The sequence below is a fragment of the Daphnia magna genome, linkage group LG5 (genome assembly GCF_020631705.1).
Source record: "Daphnia magna isolate NIES linkage group LG5, ASM2063170v1.1, whole genome shotgun sequence".
In the NCBI taxonomy this organism is placed as follows: Eukaryota; Metazoa; Arthropoda; class Branchiopoda; order Diplostraca; family Daphniidae; genus Daphnia; species Daphnia magna.
Window position 1 is genome coordinate 188,532 of NC_059186.1, and position 19,076 is coordinate 207,607.

General features: G+C 42.8%; 3 protein-coding genes across 4 annotated transcripts; 1 reads left to right on the forward strand and 2 right to left on the reverse strand.

The window, feature by feature from the left end:
* Positions 1-9: 9 nt before the first annotated feature.
* On the forward strand, positions 10-2,373 carry LOC116922661. Its single transcript, XM_045173357.1, is given in 11 exon segments — positions 10-359; positions 436-621; positions 702-776; positions 859-984; positions 1,051-1,167; positions 1,253-1,396; positions 1,398-1,597; positions 1,658-1,731; positions 1,793-1,882; positions 1,946-2,085; positions 2,154-2,373. Coding segments are annotated over 11 exon segments (1,317 nt in total). The 5' UTR covers positions 10-281; the 3' UTR covers positions 2,241-2,373.
* LOC116922659 (C3 and PZP-like alpha-2-macroglobulin domain-containing protein 8) lies at positions 2,268-11,270 on the reverse strand. Its single transcript, XM_045173353.1, is given in 31 exon segments — positions 2,268-2,519; positions 2,581-2,686; positions 2,759-2,933; positions 2,996-3,192; positions 3,253-3,414; positions 3,485-3,720; positions 3,780-3,913; positions 3,974-4,101; positions 4,182-4,355; positions 4,429-4,566; positions 4,568-4,701; positions 4,762-4,930; positions 4,986-5,117; positions 5,181-5,411; positions 5,469-5,639; positions 5,703-5,761; positions 5,828-5,941; positions 6,007-6,167; positions 6,228-6,415; positions 6,497-6,691; positions 6,762-6,977; positions 7,042-7,470; positions 7,472-7,534; positions 7,597-7,776; positions 8,717-8,847; positions 8,914-8,965; positions 9,024-9,097; positions 9,163-9,331; positions 9,392-9,575; positions 10,368-10,700; positions 11,053-11,270. Coding segments are annotated over 30 exon segments (4,830 nt in total). The 5' UTR covers positions 10,502-10,700; positions 11,053-11,270; the 3' UTR covers positions 2,268-2,325.
* A 146-nt stretch (positions 11,271-11,416) lies between these two features.
* Positions 11,417-18,626, reverse strand: LOC116933203 (CD109 antigen). 2 transcript variants are annotated; one of them, XM_045173355.1, is made up of 25 exons: positions 18,482-18,626; positions 17,461-17,647; positions 17,234-17,402; positions 17,101-17,171; positions 16,669-17,031; positions 16,128-16,604; positions 15,846-16,061; positions 15,590-15,784; positions 15,341-15,528; positions 15,102-15,262; positions 14,926-15,039; positions 14,811-14,866; positions 14,574-14,744; positions 14,280-14,510; positions 14,080-14,211; positions 13,849-14,017; positions 13,513-13,784; positions 13,103-13,452; positions 12,908-13,041; positions 12,615-12,850; positions 12,391-12,549; positions 12,133-12,329; positions 11,899-12,073; positions 11,733-11,838; positions 11,417-11,667 (listed from the first exon to the last, which is right to left on the reverse strand). In XM_045173355.1, exons 3-25 carry the CDS (start codon positions 17,343-17,345, stop codon positions 11,477-11,479), a joined length of 4,476 nt encoding a protein of 1,491 aa, XP_045029290.1. In that variant the 5' UTR covers positions 17,346-17,402; positions 17,461-17,647; positions 18,482-18,626; the 3' UTR covers positions 11,417-11,476. The 2 variants fall into 2 exon arrangements, with proteins under 2 accessions (XP_045029290.1, XP_045029289.1); XM_045173354.1 differs by lacking the exon at positions 18,482-18,626 and having other exon boundaries at positions 13,103-13,230; positions 13,288-13,452; positions 17,461-17,596.
* Between the last annotated feature and the right edge of the window lie 450 nt (positions 18,627-19,076).

Genomic DNA, 19,076 nt, shown 5'->3' on the forward strand with positions numbered 1-19,076 from the left:
AAGAGAAACGCATAAATGGCGGCAAATATAATTTGAGAAAGAAATAATAAATACGCTCTCAATAAAATAGTTGACAAGCTTTGAGATAACAAAGCACCAGATGTCGAAATCCTATTTATTATAACAAAAAATATTTTGTCAAACAACTATCAGTTGTTTTTTAGTTTCTGTAATCCCATTTTGTACTCCTTTACTACTTCATGTTTCCCTCCTGAGGTCACCCAACAATCCAACCATATTCCACATACTTTTTCTCTTTTTCTGCTGAAGTAAATCAAAAGATGCAAACAGCACGTGCCGTGGTTTTCGATATTCGTGGCGAGGGAAATAACGATCTGAGCTTCAGTTCTTCAGCTGAGGTATCTTTGTTAACAGAAACTAGTTCTGTTGGTTGGGTTGTCTAAACTTGATGTTGAAAAATTATTTCTTGTCTAGGCTTTGTATGAAGTATCTCTGCTTGCTCATGCCGGTAGTTGCAGTAATTTTGCCTTCTTGAGTGCGGTGCTAATGGGAGAAAAAGGCTTTGAGCTCTTATTGGACATGCACTCTTTGATTGAACTTGATATAACTTTCAGACGTTCCTTTGGAAAGTTAAAGCAACTTCTTAAAATCTCCAACCAGGTATACAATATAGCAATTTCTTTATATATAAATCAAATAAGAAATAACTGTGATACATTTATTGTACTGTTTTCATTCAGAATGCTATATACACATCCAAGAAGCCAATTGAATCCATTCTAAGCGATCTTGTAAAGCAATTCAAAGAAAAATGTGTATGTTTTTTCTTTCTTTTTATTTATATCCTTTATTAATGATCACATAGCTCACTTATCTTGATGCAACTGTATTTGACAGGGGTACTGCATTGCATCAACTCAATTGGAGATTATCATTGTCACCAAAACAGCTAGAGAAAAAATCCTGGTGGAATTAGAAGCCTTCCTTGCTAATGTTGAGTGCTCTCAGTTGAATGCAGTTGAGGTATTTGGTCAAGTCAATTTCAGATTTGTGACATTAAAATTATTTTTCATAATTTTTATGTCAAAGATAGTTCATTTAGCTTCAACCGATGCCTCTGTGCAGAGTGAAACGATTCAAGAATCACGCCCAAAGTTGGTTTGGCACGCATTAGGTGAAGAAGGGGATGTAGAATTTTTTTTCAAGGTACAAAAAATTATCACTCGTTGGTATCAAACGTGAAAATCAAAATAGCATGTTTTAAATCAAAGTAGCACTTTACCCTTTATAGTCTTGGTTGACGCGTAAACGGAAAAACTGGAACCTAGAAATGACTGACTCCAACGGACGGTGCGAGTGGACAACCAGGATTGATATCGAAGATCTCGTCTACGACCTAAAAGGATGGCCCTATCGAATTTCCGCCGACAGGATGCGAGTCAAACGGAATAGGAATGTTTGACGATGGAAACATCAAAACATTGGGAATCCTCAAATGGTTGAGAAGTGATGGTGTACCGGCGTGGCTGATGCACGGAATGCCCAGACGTCTTTTACCAGCAAGCGATATGGCCCATGACGAAGTGGCTTCTAAAATCAACAACGAGCAGTTTTCCTCACTTTCACGTTGGCTGGCGTAAGTAATGAAATTTAAGCAATCAAACAATTTTGATAACAGCTCGATTTGGACCGTTAGTAAAGAAACTCTGGTTGCCCTTGCCATGCTCGTGCCCGCAAAACACGCCATTGATTACTTCATTCTCACCCCAGGTAAAAAGAGAGGTTAATTCAAGCAAAACAAAAGCTTAAATTAATTTGTTTTTCGTTAAAGGATCCGACGGAAGTTTATTGATGCGAAGCATTGCTCCACAAGAACTAATATTGCCATCATCAACGTGCTCCCCTGTCGTTGATCCTCAGGGTATTTGTCTATTTGCTTTACCATGACTTTCTTTTTCTTGTATTTTTGTTTTGTTTTGTTTAGAGACCGATTCCGAATTGTTTACTTTAAAAGAGAAGTGCTTTGAAGAAATTCATTCTGCCTACCTCCAGCTTCCGGCACATTCGTTCAGCCCAACGGGACAGTCTAGCGTCGTGGAAACTGTCGAATTTCATGCCCTCACGGTACTGCTTTTTTAAAATATCCTTACCGTTTTCATTTCGAACTAATCTTTTCCGTACTGACTTGCAAGAACATTCAAATGACTGGAACTAAACCAAAAGTGAATACTCGAGGCCGTGGGAAAAGCGTCAGTAAACCAGTGCGCAAGAGCACGTGAAAGATGAGCCCACCATTCAAGCCTTCATACGAAAAGATAAAACTGTATTCTTTTAAAAAACTTAATTCATTAAATATTCGTAATACTAGGAAGCTGACCAGTTACGGTAAATAAAAGCGGATGTCAAAAGTGAGTAGAAAACGACAATAGGATTGATGTTAATGACTACTGGTGCCGCACTAAAATAGGGGCAATATGGACACTGGTAGCTCCCGCACACTTCGCAAATGTCCAAGACGTAGAGCGGCGTAGCGTTGAAAACTTGCATTTCAAAATGCTCTGATGAAATTGAAAAATGAATTGAATAATTTCATAGAAAATAATCGTGTGTTTTAGTTACCAGGAGAATGAGATTCGTAAACTATGGCCGACCGGTACATAGTTCCATTGGCGACTGGAAACCACCGGCGAATGAGATAATTGAAACAAAGCCTTTCTGGCCCAACCTGTTGGGTAAAGTTCAATCATAAAAATTTTCTTTGAAGACATCAAAATTAAAAAAAAAAAAAATATTCTACTTTGTCAAAGGTCCAGACGATTTTTTTATCAGTAACAAAAACGTCCCGAAGAAAACTGAAATCTTTGTGAACTAGAACTTGATTTGCATCGGACTGAATGATCCTGTAACCGGATGGAAGCTCCACCTCTAAAGTGGTTGCGCCACTCTCCGGCGCCCTGTCCACCGCTAACCACCTATTTGAACAGAATATCGTTACAGGACATTTCTTTTGAAAGAAAAACATAAAACACATTACTTGACGCAAGCGTCGACGGTGATGTGAGATTTGTTGCGGAAATGACTGTACGTCTCTTCGACGTACAAGTCAAAGTAACGTCGTCGTGGAAAGTCTCTCAAATCGTCCCAATCGACGCCGTATTGAACTTTGAGTTGCAAAACAGCCTGGCCGGCTCCACGACCGATGACGTTCACGTGACCCCAGACATTCGGGATCTAAATGTAAACTGATGATAATTATTATTCTTTTATTAAAAAAGGAAAAATCGGACAGACATTCATTTGATGGACAGTGGCCAGCGTGTCGCTGTTGATTCTCATCAATTGCGTAGCTTCCGGCGAAGCGGACGCTTCCACAACGACGCTCATATCGGTGATGTCACGTAATCGTGCTCGATAGGCGTATTCGGTGAGTGCTTCCATGGCAACGATGCTATCCTATAAAGTGGGATAAAAAAGTAGCTAATCATTTTGACAATTTCCAGGAAAGAAAAATCAAATTGATTACGTAGATGGAGACGAAACCACCGTCCACCATCCGCATCGTGTTGAGCCATGTGACGACCCTCTCCTGGAGATCACCGATGCCATCACGAGTCAAGTAGACGAGCAAAGCGTAGGATGTGGCCTCAACAGCCACAGCGTCTTGATGCATGGGCAAACGAGGCTGGAGGAAAGGCCTCTGATTCTCGTAGACGATCCTGTTGGGCGGCACAGGTTGTCGAGACCAATACACCATGCCCTCTAGGATACGACGCGTCATCATCGCCCATATCCAGTTGCGGAAAAACATTAGAACTCACCGCTTTCTCGTCTCAAACTGTGCAACCGACCAAAAGCAGCTTCTTGCGCTGGACTACTAATCGACTGGAGGGCGTATGCCACAATGGCCAATTCATACTGATCTGTCAAAATATCTAGTATTCTTTCGAGATAGCTATCAACAAAATGAAATGGTAATATGAACTACGCTTTAAAGTTTTTTTAATTTGTTTACCGAGCAGCTCGATTTTTGGCGGAAGCGGCAGCCACTTTAATAGGTCCATCAAGACTTTCGGTGCAGGCATCGAGTGCCAACAGTACGTGAGCAGTTTGTCCGCCCTTATAAGTTGAATTGTGCGTTGGCTGAAAAGAAAAACGTTAGAAACAAACGTACATTCAACATCAAAAAGTTTATCGAACTGGATACACAGCCGTGGACTTACGAGGATTCGTCGATCCAGTGGCGAAATGTAATCTTCCGTTTCACCAAACGATCCATCACGACGTTGAAACTGAAGTATCCATTTGACTGAGCTAGTCATCAATCGCCGATCGACATAGAAATGGTTTTCCCAGTCTTGGAATTGCGATTGACCCAAGATTCGAACCACCCACGCCTGCAGTAAATTAAACAATTCATTGATTATGCTTGTCGCTAATATTTTAATTTCAGTTGGCAGGCTAACTAACCGTGACCCAAACATTGGGCTTGGAGCTGGTGTGGGCACGGAACGATCCATCGTGATGATATAAACGCATCAGCTCTGCCATCTGAACGTTCATGTCGTTCAATCCGCTGTACAAAACATCCGATTGCAATTGATTCGTTCAATCGCAGGTAATGAAGACTCCATAAAGTAGTTGCCAAATTGAATAAATTGGCTTCCGTTCCACGTAGGGATCGGCTCAATAACGACTCGGTCGTGATGGGCGTCGATGGAAACACCGGACCAAACACATCACCTAACATTTAGGAATATTCATTGCATCAAGTTGGCATGTAAAAACAAATGCCAATCTTACCACATAAAGTGAGGGAGGCTCTCGGACTGCCGTAAACGTATCGACGGAATTTGGAGTAGGGAATGATGGGCGACTCTTCCACAGGAATGTCGAGAAATCGCAAAACGTGGGCCCGATTTTTCAAGTCTAAAAGCAACGAAGTATGTCTGCTGATGGTGGCTCCCTCAGGCTAATGAAAAGTGAACATCTTACACCGTGAAATTATAACCTAAAAAGACACGCACCAAAACTTCCAATCCAACTTGGAGATTCTGCTCAAAAATGTGACTCAACACTTGAATTTTGACCGTGATGCTTCCCTGCTCGATCTGGGCAGCAATTGGCATGTACACTTCGGTCGTGGCTCCTCCTTTCACCTGAATCACGAAAACGTGAGAATTCGCACGCCCGTAGTCCAACATTGTCATCAAAATGTTTACCGTCACCATGTGATGGCGCTCTGCGCATACAAGACTTGGCCGATAATGACCCACTTCTCCATGGGCTTCCGTTTCCACGAAACAATAGTCATCCGACGCCTCTAGGATGATGAGACCCATCGTGTCGGTCGGGAGATTGTTGATGAAGAGAAGTCGGATGCCAAGCGTCTCACCGCGACGGATCGAACTGGGTGACTCGACCGAAACATAGAAAGGCAGTGATCCTTCGTACTGAATCAAATTGGATACGTAATAAAGAATTTTCAAGGTAGTCGAATGAAAACAAACCTCGACTACATCGTCGATAACTGCGAAACCCAATTCACGATGGAAGGTGAAGGCAGTGAGGAACCAAACTTCGTTGGTAAGGGCGACAGATCGATCGTTAAAGTCGTAACCGTCGTCCGTGACTGGAATATCGTACCACGCCCAATCTCCATCCATCCAATCATAAAAATCCTGCGTGTTCATTGGGCAATGTTGAATCGAACGAAATTATGAATTGCTAATTAAATCCATTACGTGGAAGCGATTCCTCCTCAACATTCTGAAATCCATCCGGTCGTCTTTTGTCAAAGGACCTGCATCAAACGCAGAATTCATTTCAATCTAATCATTAAATTTAGAAGAAAAGAAAAAGACTTGCAAGTCATCTTCGTCGGATCCGTCAGCGCAGTCCGATTTGCCATCGCACCGCTGATCTTGGTGGAAACATCCGACGGCCATACAGGGTTCGTAACCGTTGCCTTTATCGCAATTCACTGGAACAATTTTCAATTGAGAAAAACGTCATAATTTTTAACTATTAATGTTTTAGGGAACACACCGATATCGGGATATTGACTGACACGGGCGTCAGTAAAAACCAAAAGGCCGGCCAGATTCAACGTCCGTTTCGTGTCCGGTCCTGGATTAGCCGCTTTAAAGTATTGGCTCTTGTCGGCTTTGGCTCCTTCCCGATCGCTCCAGGTAACTCCACTAACCGACCTGAATGACGTTTTCATATTTAAAACATTAATTTCACATCACTAATTAATTTTCACCAACCTGGTGAAAGGCTCCAGCTTATAAAGGGCTCGTATCATTCGACTGTGCGTAATCTCATTGTCCGCCTGGAACATGTAATGAGCCGATCTCAAGAGCGACACGCCCGTAAACGCTCCCGGAAGCGTCCTAGTAACGACCTGCACCGTCAATTTGCTGTGATCCTTGGTTTGCACCATGGTCAAATTCGTCTGCAAAATTATGTAAATTATTTTACAACTTTAATTATACATTCACGTCAAATTTTGATTTTTTTTTTATAGAGAGATAACCTTGTAACGGTTGATGCAACGCACGGGGATCGTGACAGAGTCAGCCACCAGATCTCCGAGCGGGCTGACAATCATAGCCACCAATTTGAAAGTTGGCGCCATATCGGTAGAAACGGGCACAGAGAAAGTCAGCAATTTCGTCGAATGTTCAAGGTTCTCTGTCGCACCGTGAACCAACAAACCTTTCGACGAGATCTAAACAAACAAAGTATAAAACAATTCAATATTTGTCCCTTGAATTTTAAATGATTTAAATTTGCAGTACGACGTAGCTGTATTCATGGAAAGCAAAATTGCTTCTCAAATGGATCGTGGCGTAGTGGCCTAGGAGACCTTCGTCCGTGCTGGTCGAAACGTGAACGTAGAAATCACCGACCGAATAGAAGGCGATGGCCTGTTGCTCCGCAGTGACTTGATCACCTCCGTCGTCTTTGTAAAACGCCGTTATTTTCAACGTCGCAGCGTCTTTGGGTACCGTAAACTTTTAGATCGAGTAAAGACCTTTGAATTCTTGGAAATGAAATGATGCAATGATAGGAAATTACGCGGAAGTGATGGATGCCGAATTCGCGGAAATTCTTGTACTCGGCGTCTTCCATTTGCCGATCCATCCAGACGTCGAATGGATTGCCGTAATAATTCAACATGTCATCGGATGTACGGTGATATTCACCTTGACGAGGCACCACAATTTCCGGAAGAGTTTTCAGCAAACCGGTGGACGTGGTGACGACCGGCCGGATGGTTAGAGTAGCCCCGGCCAGTTTTTCCTGCGGCACGGCTTCATCGTCGTCGTACATGAGATAGACGTGTCCTTCGAACGGCATTCCAGGTTTGAAAACAGCTGTTTTTGTGCTTCCGAAACGGAATTTGAGCTGGGCGCGGATGATGCGCGTTTCGATGAATCCGTCGCGAGCTTCGCCTTCGAAATGATGGTACAACGTCATGGCGACTCTGATCACCCAACCGACCAGGACTGCGAACACCGACGCTGCTCCTCACTTCTTCCAGTTGGACGTCGTACGTGAAATCATGGGTCTGATTTTTATTATCAAAGCTTATCCATTAAACTGATGTTTTAACATTTTATTTAATTTTACCCAGGGAGGAAATTCTTGTTTGATGAAACGGAAATCGGCCAGTGAAGAGTTTACCGGTCGTGCGTAGACTTGGACGGTGATGTTGCCACTGGCCACTCTACCCGGATGAAACGAAGTCGTAACAGCGGCTGTGTAGCTCTCATCCGAGTCCAGGACATAGGCCGGTGCCGAAGGGATAACCTAATTTTAAAACATTAAAACATATTTTATGCACATTAAATTCATTTTTAAATGTTCTAGGGTTTTAATCGTGAATTCAATTGAACGGACAGAGTTTGGAAATGCTTTGAAACTTCAAGAAACTCGAGAAGAATAATAAAAAGGCATTAGGATTTTTAACTCTGTCGGTACAACGATAGCCCAACAAAACAGTTCCCACTATCTGGTGCCCGCGCAATCGACTGCAGAAAGGACAATCAATCGACAGGTGTACGTCGTGAGTGCTAAAGATGGTCACGTTCGCGCGGTGATCTTGAACACAGATAAGCCACAAATGGATTGTGGTCGCGTGTCAATGGCCAATATCTCTTTGTGAATTTCACTCAGCAAACACCGACCTGCTGATTCCGAATTCTTGCAGCGAAAACTTGACTCCATAACGGGTAATGTCTTTGACGCATAAATGTCCATTTTTCAAATATTGTATACATATTGCCTGGTTTTCTTCAGGTGTTGTTCCTCGGGTACAACGTTCGTTCTTGGGTTTTTAGAAACTCTTCAAAATTCCCCGCGGCGCATCGTAGAATGTGCTTTCCATCTTTTAGGGTTTGTTTTTTATAGGGAGAGATTGTTGCATTAATTTGAATGACTGCAATTACGTCATCGGCAGACAGGGTTCCAGTTTGAAAAGGTCTTCCATTACAAGTGACTCTCAATTTGGCTAGCTATCCATTTGCAAATTACAGCCCTCAGGTAAATGCGCGAGGACAACTTATTATACAACTTCAGAGTTACCATGTTTGGAAGAAGCTACAAAACACTTGAATTCGGCTGCATTCCTTTTAAATTGGCCAAGGAATTTGCCAGGTTAGTGAATTTTCGTAATAGATTAACGGCTTATCTAAAATCCCGGCGCGATTTGCATATTTCAACGAAACTCAAAAGAAAATTGAATAATTACGTCAAAGAATCGGTAGTAGAAGCGTTCCACAATGATGTGATGTTCGTGAATTTGCGACAGCGCCTCCACACGGATGGTCCATTTCCCTTCGCTGGGGAAAGTCGGCAATTGGTACGATAACGTGACAACTCCTAGAAATTCCATTTACATTTTTTAATAAAAAAAGAAAAGACATAAAACCAGATATATTAGCATACCTGTAGTTGGGTAACGAGACGACCAACGCCTCATGATGAATCCTTCAGGGCTCTTGTGTGCAAATTATTATTAGATCATAATAAATAAGAGGCTTTGAATTATATCTTACCACTACGTAGATGGTGACTGGATCGGCGTAAGGTTTGAGGTCCACCAATTGCGTAATGATGGTACGGAAACGAACTGATGACGAGTATTAATTAGTCGTAAATGATGCAAATATAAAAGAGAATGTTGTATAATTAAACCTTTCATTTCATTTTTGTAGATTTTACGGTTAGTCTGGACTAGAATGGAGAGAAAGTCTGGATGGAATTCCAGTACTCCACGTTTAGAAAATATCGTCTTTTGCGGTTGCGAGAGATCGTATCCTTCCAATTTCAGACGATAATGGCCGGCTGTTAGCGTACCCGGAATCTGCGTACGCAACATCAATTTTAGAAACGATACGATAAAAAACCAAGAAAAATGGCAAACCTTCATTAAAAGGTCGTGACTCGTTGCGGAATCGACAGTTTCTGCAGCGGAAGCGACGTGTTGTCCGCCATCTTTCGTTATCAGGGCTTTGACGATCATGCCTTCCGATTGCGGCAAAACGACTACGTTGACCCGGTAGACCGTGTTGGGACGCACCATCCTCGAGGCAGTTGCCATAAAGCTCCTTTCATTTAAGAAGAAAAAATAGTCGTGACACTTTGAATGGCTAAAAATAGCGAACAACGTGCTAAAAAACAATTTTGGGGGGATACGAAGGGACGGATGCAGCAAGACCGTGACGGATCGAAAAATGATTTAAAGAAATACGAATGAAGGTATAAATTGCAAGCCGTACACATTTAATGCCAATTATACGGTTCCTTGAGCCACGAGTGTGCGAAAACATTTACTAGTAGGTCCCTCTATTGTGTCAACTGTTAACTGCTTTGTTTACTTGAATTCCATTACGCCGAGCTTCGTTAAAGGGAGTCTGTAGCTCTTTACCAACATCTTTTTACCTTTTAAGGAGTTTAAATTCTTTTTTCCTTAAAAAAGAAAAGAAAGTCTTTAATGAAATCAGTTCGTTCAACAGCATTAAATTGTGTGATGTACAGAAGATGCAGCTGATACTCGTCTTCTGTATTGACCATCACGGATCAGGTGTCTAGACCGGACGGGGGCCAGTCACTCATCGGGTACTACTTGCATTGTATGCAACAACATCGATAATATGAAAGAAAAAAAGAACGGGGAAAAATTCCCCCCTCCTCCAAAATGTTAATTAAATCAATAAAAAGGGGAGCAATTCTCGGACAACACCTTCCGCATTAAATAGACGTAAATGAAATAATCGTAAAAGAATTTAAAGCCAACCTGTTAACTTAAAAGCGAATCAAAACATGTGAGATTAGAATGCACCATCACCCATCACAGGACATCAACAAAAATTCGATTAAAAAATAATGTGTATAATTACGGTTTAATGTTGGCAGCCTCCTGACGTGTTCCAGAATCAAATGGGCCAACATCATCGTCTTGGCCGTTAGCGAGGTCGTTGCATACGAGAAGAAGACCCAACGTCAACAGCAAGGCCATCAGCGAGACTTTCATTGCCAAACCCACCAAGTTGATTATATCTTTTGTGCGACTTGGAAAAACCCCGACAACAAAAACAAAACCGATTTCACTTTCACGTGGTAGGAATTTAGAACTAGAGGAATACAGGTAATTATTCGTGTAGAGCTCCAACAATTGCGCGGCTATCGCCCGTGGGGATGAGGTTGCCGTGTTATGCACAAATCTCGTCGACCTGGATAAGGAATTGCCAGTGGAGAAAATGAACGCAAGCGTTTAAAAATCTTGACTCAAACTCGGATCCCACGGCTCTTGTTTACCAGTGCAAACAAAACAAATTCTACTAAGAAAAACTTGGTGGACCGGTCGGACTGGATTTTCTAAAGAAAGACGCACGTTGTTGTAACCGACCACATTGTTACGATTGTTACTGATTAAGTTAACACACCCTGCATTTAAGTCGGTGTATTCCACCAACCACGTGCTACTATACTCATTTTTATCGAATCATGTTCTACAAACACACAAATGATTTGCATGTGCCACTTTTTCGCAAAAAATCGTGAATTACTAGAAATGTCACTTACCTCCAATTAGCACGATGGTCATCAAAAACTTGACGAACAGGGGAGGGGAAAGCCGACCAGCGGCGCAACACAATGAGAAAGCGACCGATTGGGACGGTGTGCGTACAGTACACTGGCACCAGCGGGCAAAAAAGGTTATAACATCTAGCCCTTTCTTCGAATACACACACACATACCCAACTGATGGTTTGGTGAATGCAAAGTGAAAAGGAACACGAAAAAGGGGGAAAGTTAAATAGACACGGTGCAGGAGGTGGGGCATAAAGATTCGCTGATTGCACGTGTGTGTGTGTGCTAGTCACCTGGGTACACACATAGCAGAGTGGCAAAAACAAGGTACAATAACAAAGCCATATTCTTATGATAAATATAATTTTTCTATTTTATTCAGCGTAGAATGTGGACGTGTTTGCTAATTTTAGCGTTATGTTGACGAGTGACCTGCTAGAAAGTAAATAGAAACGGTGAGAGAAGCGAACAGAACGAACGAAGATTCAGCAGAGACGGGCGCGCTGCTAAAATAAGGGCAATACGGACACTGGAAGCTTCCGCACACTTCGCAAATATCCAGCACGTAGAGTGGCGTCGAATTGAAGACAACCATTTCAAAATGTTCTGACAACAAATTTAATGGATAAACCAAATTGATCAAAATATCGAAATAAAAACAAAATTCTTACCGGGTTTGTGTGACTCGTAAACAATTGCCGAACGATGTAACGTTAAATTAGCCACAGGGAACCACCGATGGACCGGATATTTGATGCAGAGAAGCTCCTGACCAACCTGTTTTGCATAAAAATTAACATCACCATCGTTTTGTAAGTAGGTCATAGTCAATTTTACTTGGTCAAACATCCAAATGATTTTGTTGCGACCGATAAACACATCGCTAATGAACGTGTAGTTGTTCCTGACGACCAACTCATTCGCATCGGATTGCAGAAACGCGTAGCCCGATGGTACTTCGATTTCTAACGTGGCTGGACCGCTCGTCAACGTTTCATCAATGGCCAGCCATCTGTAAATCGTAGTCGGTTAACGGTTTGTTCCACGAGACTTTCATTTCTATTTCTTGACCTGACGCAAGCTTCGGTAGTGACGTGAGATTTGTTACGGAAGTGGCTGTACGTTTCGTCGATATGCAAATCAAAGAAACGTTTCTTTGGAGTGTCTTTGAGATCGTCCAAATCGATGCCGTACTGCACTTTGAGTTGCAAAACAGCCTGGCCAGCACCACGACCAACGACATTCACGTGACCCCAAACATTAGGAATCTATAAACGAGGATAAGTTTTAATCGTCTTTAAAGACAAATTGATTTCTAAAAAAACTGACATCCATCTGATGAACGGTGGATAAACTTTCACTGGTTATGTGCATTGGATTTCCAATTTTCGAAGCGGAGGCTTCCACAACGATGGTCATATCGGTGATGTCACGTAAACGCGCTCGATACGCGTATTCCGTGAGAGCTTCCATTGCCACTATACTGTCCTGCGATTAGAAAAATGACGCATTTTAATTCCATCCTGAATCAAACGATTTCAGAAGAAAATTACGTAGATGGAGACGAAACCACCGTCCACCATCCGCATCGTGTTGAGCCAACTGACGACCCTCTCCTGCAAATCACCGATGCCATCACGAGCTAAATAGACGAGCAGAGCGTAGGATGTGGCCTCAACAGCCACGGCGTCTTGATGCATTGGCAAACGAGGCTGGAGGAAAGGCCTTTGATTCTCGTAGAGAATCGGATTGGACGGTACGGGCTCTCGCGACCAGTACACCATTTCGCCTACGATTCGAATTGCGTGAAAGAGTTTCAAATCGGCAATTGAAAATTGCAATCTACCATTTTCACGCCTCATGCCATGTAGCAAATAAAACGTGGCCTCTTTAGTGGGAGTATTGGCCATCGACAGGGCATAGGTAACAATGGCCACTTCACTAGGATCGCTCAAATGGGAAATGCTTCTTTCTAGAAAACTGCGAAAATAAAAAAAAAATTTTAATTTTAATGTGATAATTCAATTGGAATGCAACTTACTTGACTGCATTAGCTTCGACTGTTGCCACAGTGACTCTTAGCGATCCTTCCAGGCTTCCACTGCATTTCATCAAAGCAATTAGAACGTGAGCCGTGAGGGTTGTCTTATGTGTAACATTGCCCCTCTCCTGTAATTTACGAGTTGAATTATTTAGGAATAGTAGAGCACGTAACTTGGCACTTACGTGACGTGATTCAAAAGGTAGATCTTCTGGCTCATGGAAACTACCATCGCTCATTTGATGGCTCACAATCCATTCAACGGAGCTGGCCAACAAGCGCCGATCGACATAGTAATGATTCTCCCAGTCTTGGAATTGAGATTGGCCCAAGATTCGAACCACCCACGCCTTAATTTCAATTCATTGATACACATTGAAAATTGGAATCTCAGTTGAAGGCAAACTAACCGTAACCCAAACGTTGGGTTTGGAGTTGGTGTGGGCACGGAACGATCCATCGTGATGATATAAACGCATTAGCTCTGCCATTTGAACGTTCATGTCGTTCAATCCGCTGTACAAAACATCCGATTGCAATTGATTCGTCAATCGCAGGTAATGAAGGCTCCATAAAGTAGTTGCCAAATTGAATAAATTGGCTTCTGTTCCACGTAGGGATCGGCTCAAAAACGACTCGGTCGTGACAGGCGTCGATGGAAACACCGGACCAAAGACATCGCCTAATTTTAAAGAAAAATGTCGTTAATGAAACTATAAAAATCTGAAAAATCAAGTTAAAAGTACCGCATAAAGTGACAGAAGCACGAGGACTTCCAAAAACATATCGTCGGTTTTTCGAGTAAGGAATAATTGGCGATTCTTCTACTGGAATATCGAGAAATCGTAGGACATGGGCTCGATTCTTCAAGTCCAGCAGCAATGAAGTATGTCGGCTAATTGTTGCACCTTCAGGCTTTTTTTATTTTCAAATGATCAATATTTAAGTAAAGTAATTAAATTTACGTACACGCGTACCACAATCTCCAGTTCGATTTCGAAATCCTGTCGATTAATTTGACTAACAGTCTGCAACTTGATTTTTATAAGACCTTGGTCCACTTGTGGAGCAATGGGCACGTAAACTTCCCAGTAAGCTTCCGGCTTGACCTTAACATCCAAACAATAAAAACTTTAAGTAGTTTTTAAGGAATCTTGAAGAAAATGAGTGAACAAACAGCGATCATGTGATGTCTCTCTCCACCATCAAGTTTTGGATGATAATGTTCAACTTCACCATCAGGTCCAGTTTCCACAAACTTGTAGTCGTCAGACGCTTCCAAAACGATTAGGGCCGTCACTTCTTCCTGGAGCAAGTTGACGGCCATTAATCGCAAGCCCAGGGTTTCTCCACGTCGGATGGAACTGGGAGATTCGACCGTAAAGAAAAACGGTGGTGATCCATCGTACTGTAAACGATGAATCGTATTATTTCAACTGGATAATTAAACCAATTATTTTTAAATAATGACCACAACAGTTTCTTCCAGCATGGAGAAACCGAATTCCGGATGAAAACTGAACGCGTTGAGATGCCAAATTTCATCGGTGACGGTGACCTCACGATCGTTGAATTCAATGCCGTCATCTGTTGTGGGAATATCGAACCAGGCCCAATCGCCATCGAGCCAATCGTAAAAATCCTGTCTGACATGTTTCATCACCGACTTAGAATCGATTGGCGAAAATAGAATTTCGAAATATGTTACGTGATTACGACTCCATCGCGTCATCCGGAAATCCATGCCGTCATCATCCGAAACACCTGAGTAAAATCATTTTCAATAATCGAACTTAGACTGTATCGAATTGTGAAAGACTTGCAGTCGTCCTCGTCGGATCCATCGGTGCAATCCGATTTGCCATCACATCGCTGATCCTTGTGGAAACATCCGACAGCCATGCACGAATCGTAGCCGTTGGTTTTGTCACAATGAACTGGAAACATTTCAGAATTTCTAAAAAATGTCACGTCACTTAATCAATTAAAATGGACGCACCAGTTTCGGGGTATTGAGCGACAGTTGCATCGGTGAAAACCAAAAGTCCGGCTTGATCCATCGTCCGTTTCGTATCGGCTCCTGGATTAGCCCCTTTGAAATATTCCGTCCGATCAGCTTTCAATCCCTCACGATCCGTCCACGTCACTTTATGCACAGACCTTTAACGTATTTAGAAAATTGATTGCTTAGTTCTAAGAAAAAAATGTAGTTCCATAAATGTAATTGATTCAAATTACTTTGTAAATGGTTCCAATTTATAAAGAGCTCCAAGTACACGACTAGGTGTCAGCTCATTATCTGCCTGGTAGATGTGATTCATAATGCGAAGGAGTGAAACTCCGACGAACGATCCTGGACGTGTCCTCGTCACTAACTGGACCGTCTCTTTCGAATGATCTTTTGTCTCCACCATCGTCAAGTTAACCTGGAAAAACATTTCCTTTTTTCACCTTTTTTCTAAGCATTTAAGCGAAAAATGTCTAGACCTTGTAACGGTTAAAACTCTGGACGGGAATGGTGATGGAATCTGCCAAGAGTTCACCAGTCGGCGTCACCACCATGGCGATCAATTTGAAACTGGGCGCCATTTCGCCAGAGACGGGAATGGAAAACGTCAGCAGTTTAGTCGGATGCGGATGACTCTCCGTGCCACCATAAATGACCAAACCTTTCGACACCAGCTGAACGATTCGCAATATCCATTATCAACACACTTTGAAAACAAGTTAAAACAAAACTCACCACGTAGCTGTAAACCTGGAAAGCGAAATTGCTACGCAAATGAAGTACGGCATTTTCACCGAGCTGGCCATATTCGGTGCTGGTGCCAACATGGACGTACATGTCGTCGAACGAGTAGAAAGCGACGGCTTCCAATTCGGCCGTCGCTCTATCGCCTTGCGCGTCCTTATACGTGGCCGTTATTCGCATCGTCTCGGCGTCTTTCGGTACAGACAACTGTCATCAAATCAATTACTGTCAAGTTAACCACACTTGCACATGTACTGATGCTGCTTTACGTACAAGGAAATGGTGCACGCCCGTTTGGCGAAACGCATTAAAATGAATGTTTTCCATTTGCTGTTCCATCCAATCGTCGAACGCGTTGCTCAAGTTATTCGGCTCGGTGTCGTCATCTTTGGCCGGCACTACAATTTCGGGTAGCATTTTCCTTTGGCCGTTTGCGGACGTGACGACGGGCTGAAGGGTGAGCGTAGCACCGGCCAATTTATCCGACGCCAGGGGCTGGCCATCGTCGTACATGAGATAAACATCTCCTTCGAACGGCATTCCCGGTTTGAAAACGGCCGTTTTGGCGCCAGCAAATTCAAATTTCAGTTGGGAACGAACAATGCGAGTTTCGACATATCCGTCGCGGGTCTCCCCCATGAAATGACTGTGCAAAATCGACGTCACCCGAACAACCCAATCGGCTAAACTTGCAACACCCAAATGGTTTTTGACGTCATTCAAATTCACATCGTAGGTGAAATCGTGTTTCTATATGAATAATAAAATTACAAGTTTCATTTCGAATCGAACAAAAATGGCGGCGGATTTTTACCCATGGAAAATGCTCGCGCGTAACAAACTGCAAATCAGTTACGGATGCATTTGCCGGCCGGGCGTAAACTTCAACGGTTAAATTGCCACTGAGGACGAACGATTGGTGGAAGGCAGTGGTCATTTCAACGCTGTACGTCTCGTCCGATTGGGAAACGAAGGCGGGGCCGATCGGGATGACTTCGAAGAACGGGATGTAATAATGTTCTACCTGGATTTTATGCTGGTAGATTTGCGACATGGCCTCGACGCGGATCGTCCAGGTACCGACGCTCGGGTTCGGCGATAATTTGTACGTTAAAGAAGCCACGCCGTTGGTTGGGTTGCGTGACGGCCAACGGCGCATAACAAATCCTTGAGGATCCTATAATTTCAAACGCCAATCAAATTATCGGAATGCATCACAATGTTTGGATTGAATTTGAAACGTTACCACGATGGAGACGGTGATGGGATCCGTGTAAGGTTTCAGATTCATTTGCGTCAGGATTACCCGGAATCGAACTGGGAAATAAAACAAATGTCTTATCCATTTGAATTGCGGATGAAATTAATTATTGGTCTACCGGTCATGTCGTTGCAGAAGATTTTGCGGTTTGATTGGACGACGATGGACAGAAAATCGGAAAGGAAAACGAGGCGACTCTCTTCGATAATCACAGCCTCTTGCGGATGCATCTGATCGTAGCCCTCCAATTTCAGTCGATAACCCCCATCCGAAAGGGAAGGCGGAATCTAATTGTCAATCATTAATTACGTTTTTTAATTAAAATCAAATTAAAATTCCGCAAACTTTAAGCAAAAGATGATTGCTGGATCCGGCATCGGCCGAATTGGTCCGGTCGGATGCAACGTGTTCGCCATTTCCTTTCGTAATCAACGCCTTGAAGACCAAATCGGGCGAACCGGGCAAAACTACGACGTGGACCCGATAAATCGTGTTGGGACGAAGGATCGACGCTGCCGTAACCACAAATTTCCTTTCAACAATTTAAAAAAAGAAAACATTCCAGGTTTTAAAAAAAATCGGATTAACTAGGCCAGCAATGCATTTCAGATTTTATGGCATTTTTTTTTTTCAAAACTCAATTTCCTTGTCAAAAGGACAAAAAAAAAAAAAGGTGAATTTTGTTATGATTTCTTTTAAACCACATTCAATAGTGCGGTAATTTGCCCTCGGGGCTTTTTAACAACTGCCGTTGATGACGGCAGTAAAAGTACATATATAGAAAGTTTCACCGATGCACGTACAAGAACTTCAAAAAGAAAACAAATGACGACACATAATATAGAAAAAAAAAAAATAAATCGTTTAACAAATAAAGAGCTGGCCAGTAACACGAATGAAAGGGTTTTTCCCTGGCCCTATTGCCGCTAACCTCTTTCGCAATGCTACAACATTTGCATTCGAATAATTTTGTCTGTGGCCTTTGCAGGAGCGTTTGCCGTACGAAACAGTACCGTAACGAGGCGTTTCGTGAAACCGGCCGAAAAGTGTGTGTTATATCCAACCACTTTGCGATTAACTAGCGAACGTTGCTCGTTTATGGAGCGCTCCTTTTTCGCTGGCCTTTGATTTATAGCTCAATTATTCATCGTGTTATATCACTAGCAAAGTCTTCATTGCAGGGCCACAGCCTTCACGGTCATGTTCTCAACGGCTTGTACCACCGCCAAGGCCAAAAACCCAATAGGCCATCACGAACACAATTCCAATAGATAAACACAAGCGTCGGTCTCTTTGAAGATTTCAAATCAGCTGACGAAATAAAAAGGGAAAATTGACCTTGATGCATGGAAAAAAAAAAACTTACGGAGCGACAAGACGATGCTGTTGGGAAGAATCCGGTGGATTAACGGAATAGCGTCCGGCATTGGTCGTTTCGCTAAAAATCACCGACTGTGTCGCTGCGGTCGTGATCGAATGGATTACAATGACGACCAACCACGACGGATGACTTCATTCGCACGATCCAGGTGGAAGAGATTTCAGTACAATGAACTCACCAAGGCAAATCCAGTTAATCAAAGAAGATGTCAAAGAACGGAACACCGGACCCAATAGCCGTGCAGCCGACAGCAGGTCTTTTCGCCAACTGTTTAGTTAGAGAAGAACGCCGGTCCTAAATATTGCATACACACGCACTTTTCAAGAGCCTAGAATTTTAAAGAGAGGAAAAAACAAGGGACTTAACCGCACATTACGTCAGAACGTGCTACCACCCTCGTCTGCTGTACAAACAGCCAATAACCGCAGATGGCGCTAATCGCTGTCCTCCGGGCCATTTTTGAGCGGCTTTGTGTAAAAACGAATGGACGAATTACCTGCTGATATCGAACAAAGTGCAATTTTTTTCCAGCTGAATTGCTTTTGCTGTTGATGGAAAGGTTGTCGGCCCCAAGTTTGTG

What these genes read in the sequence shown, in the direction of transcription:
- LOC116933203 (XM_045173355.1), bottom strand. Translation starts at nt 17,345, where the DNA reads ATGCATCCGCAAGAGGCTGTGATTATCGAAGAGAGTCGCCTCGTTTTC. An exon ending in CGCGCGAGCATTTTCCATGG is followed by an intron (nt 16,605 to 16,668) that starts GTAAAAATCCGC and finishes TTATTCATATAG; the next exon opens with AAACACGATTTCACCTACGA. An exon ending in AGAGACATCACATGATCGCT is followed by an intron (nt 14,212 to 14,279) that starts GTTTGTTCACTC and finishes TTGGATGTTAAG; the next exon opens with GTCAAGCCGGAAGCTTACTG.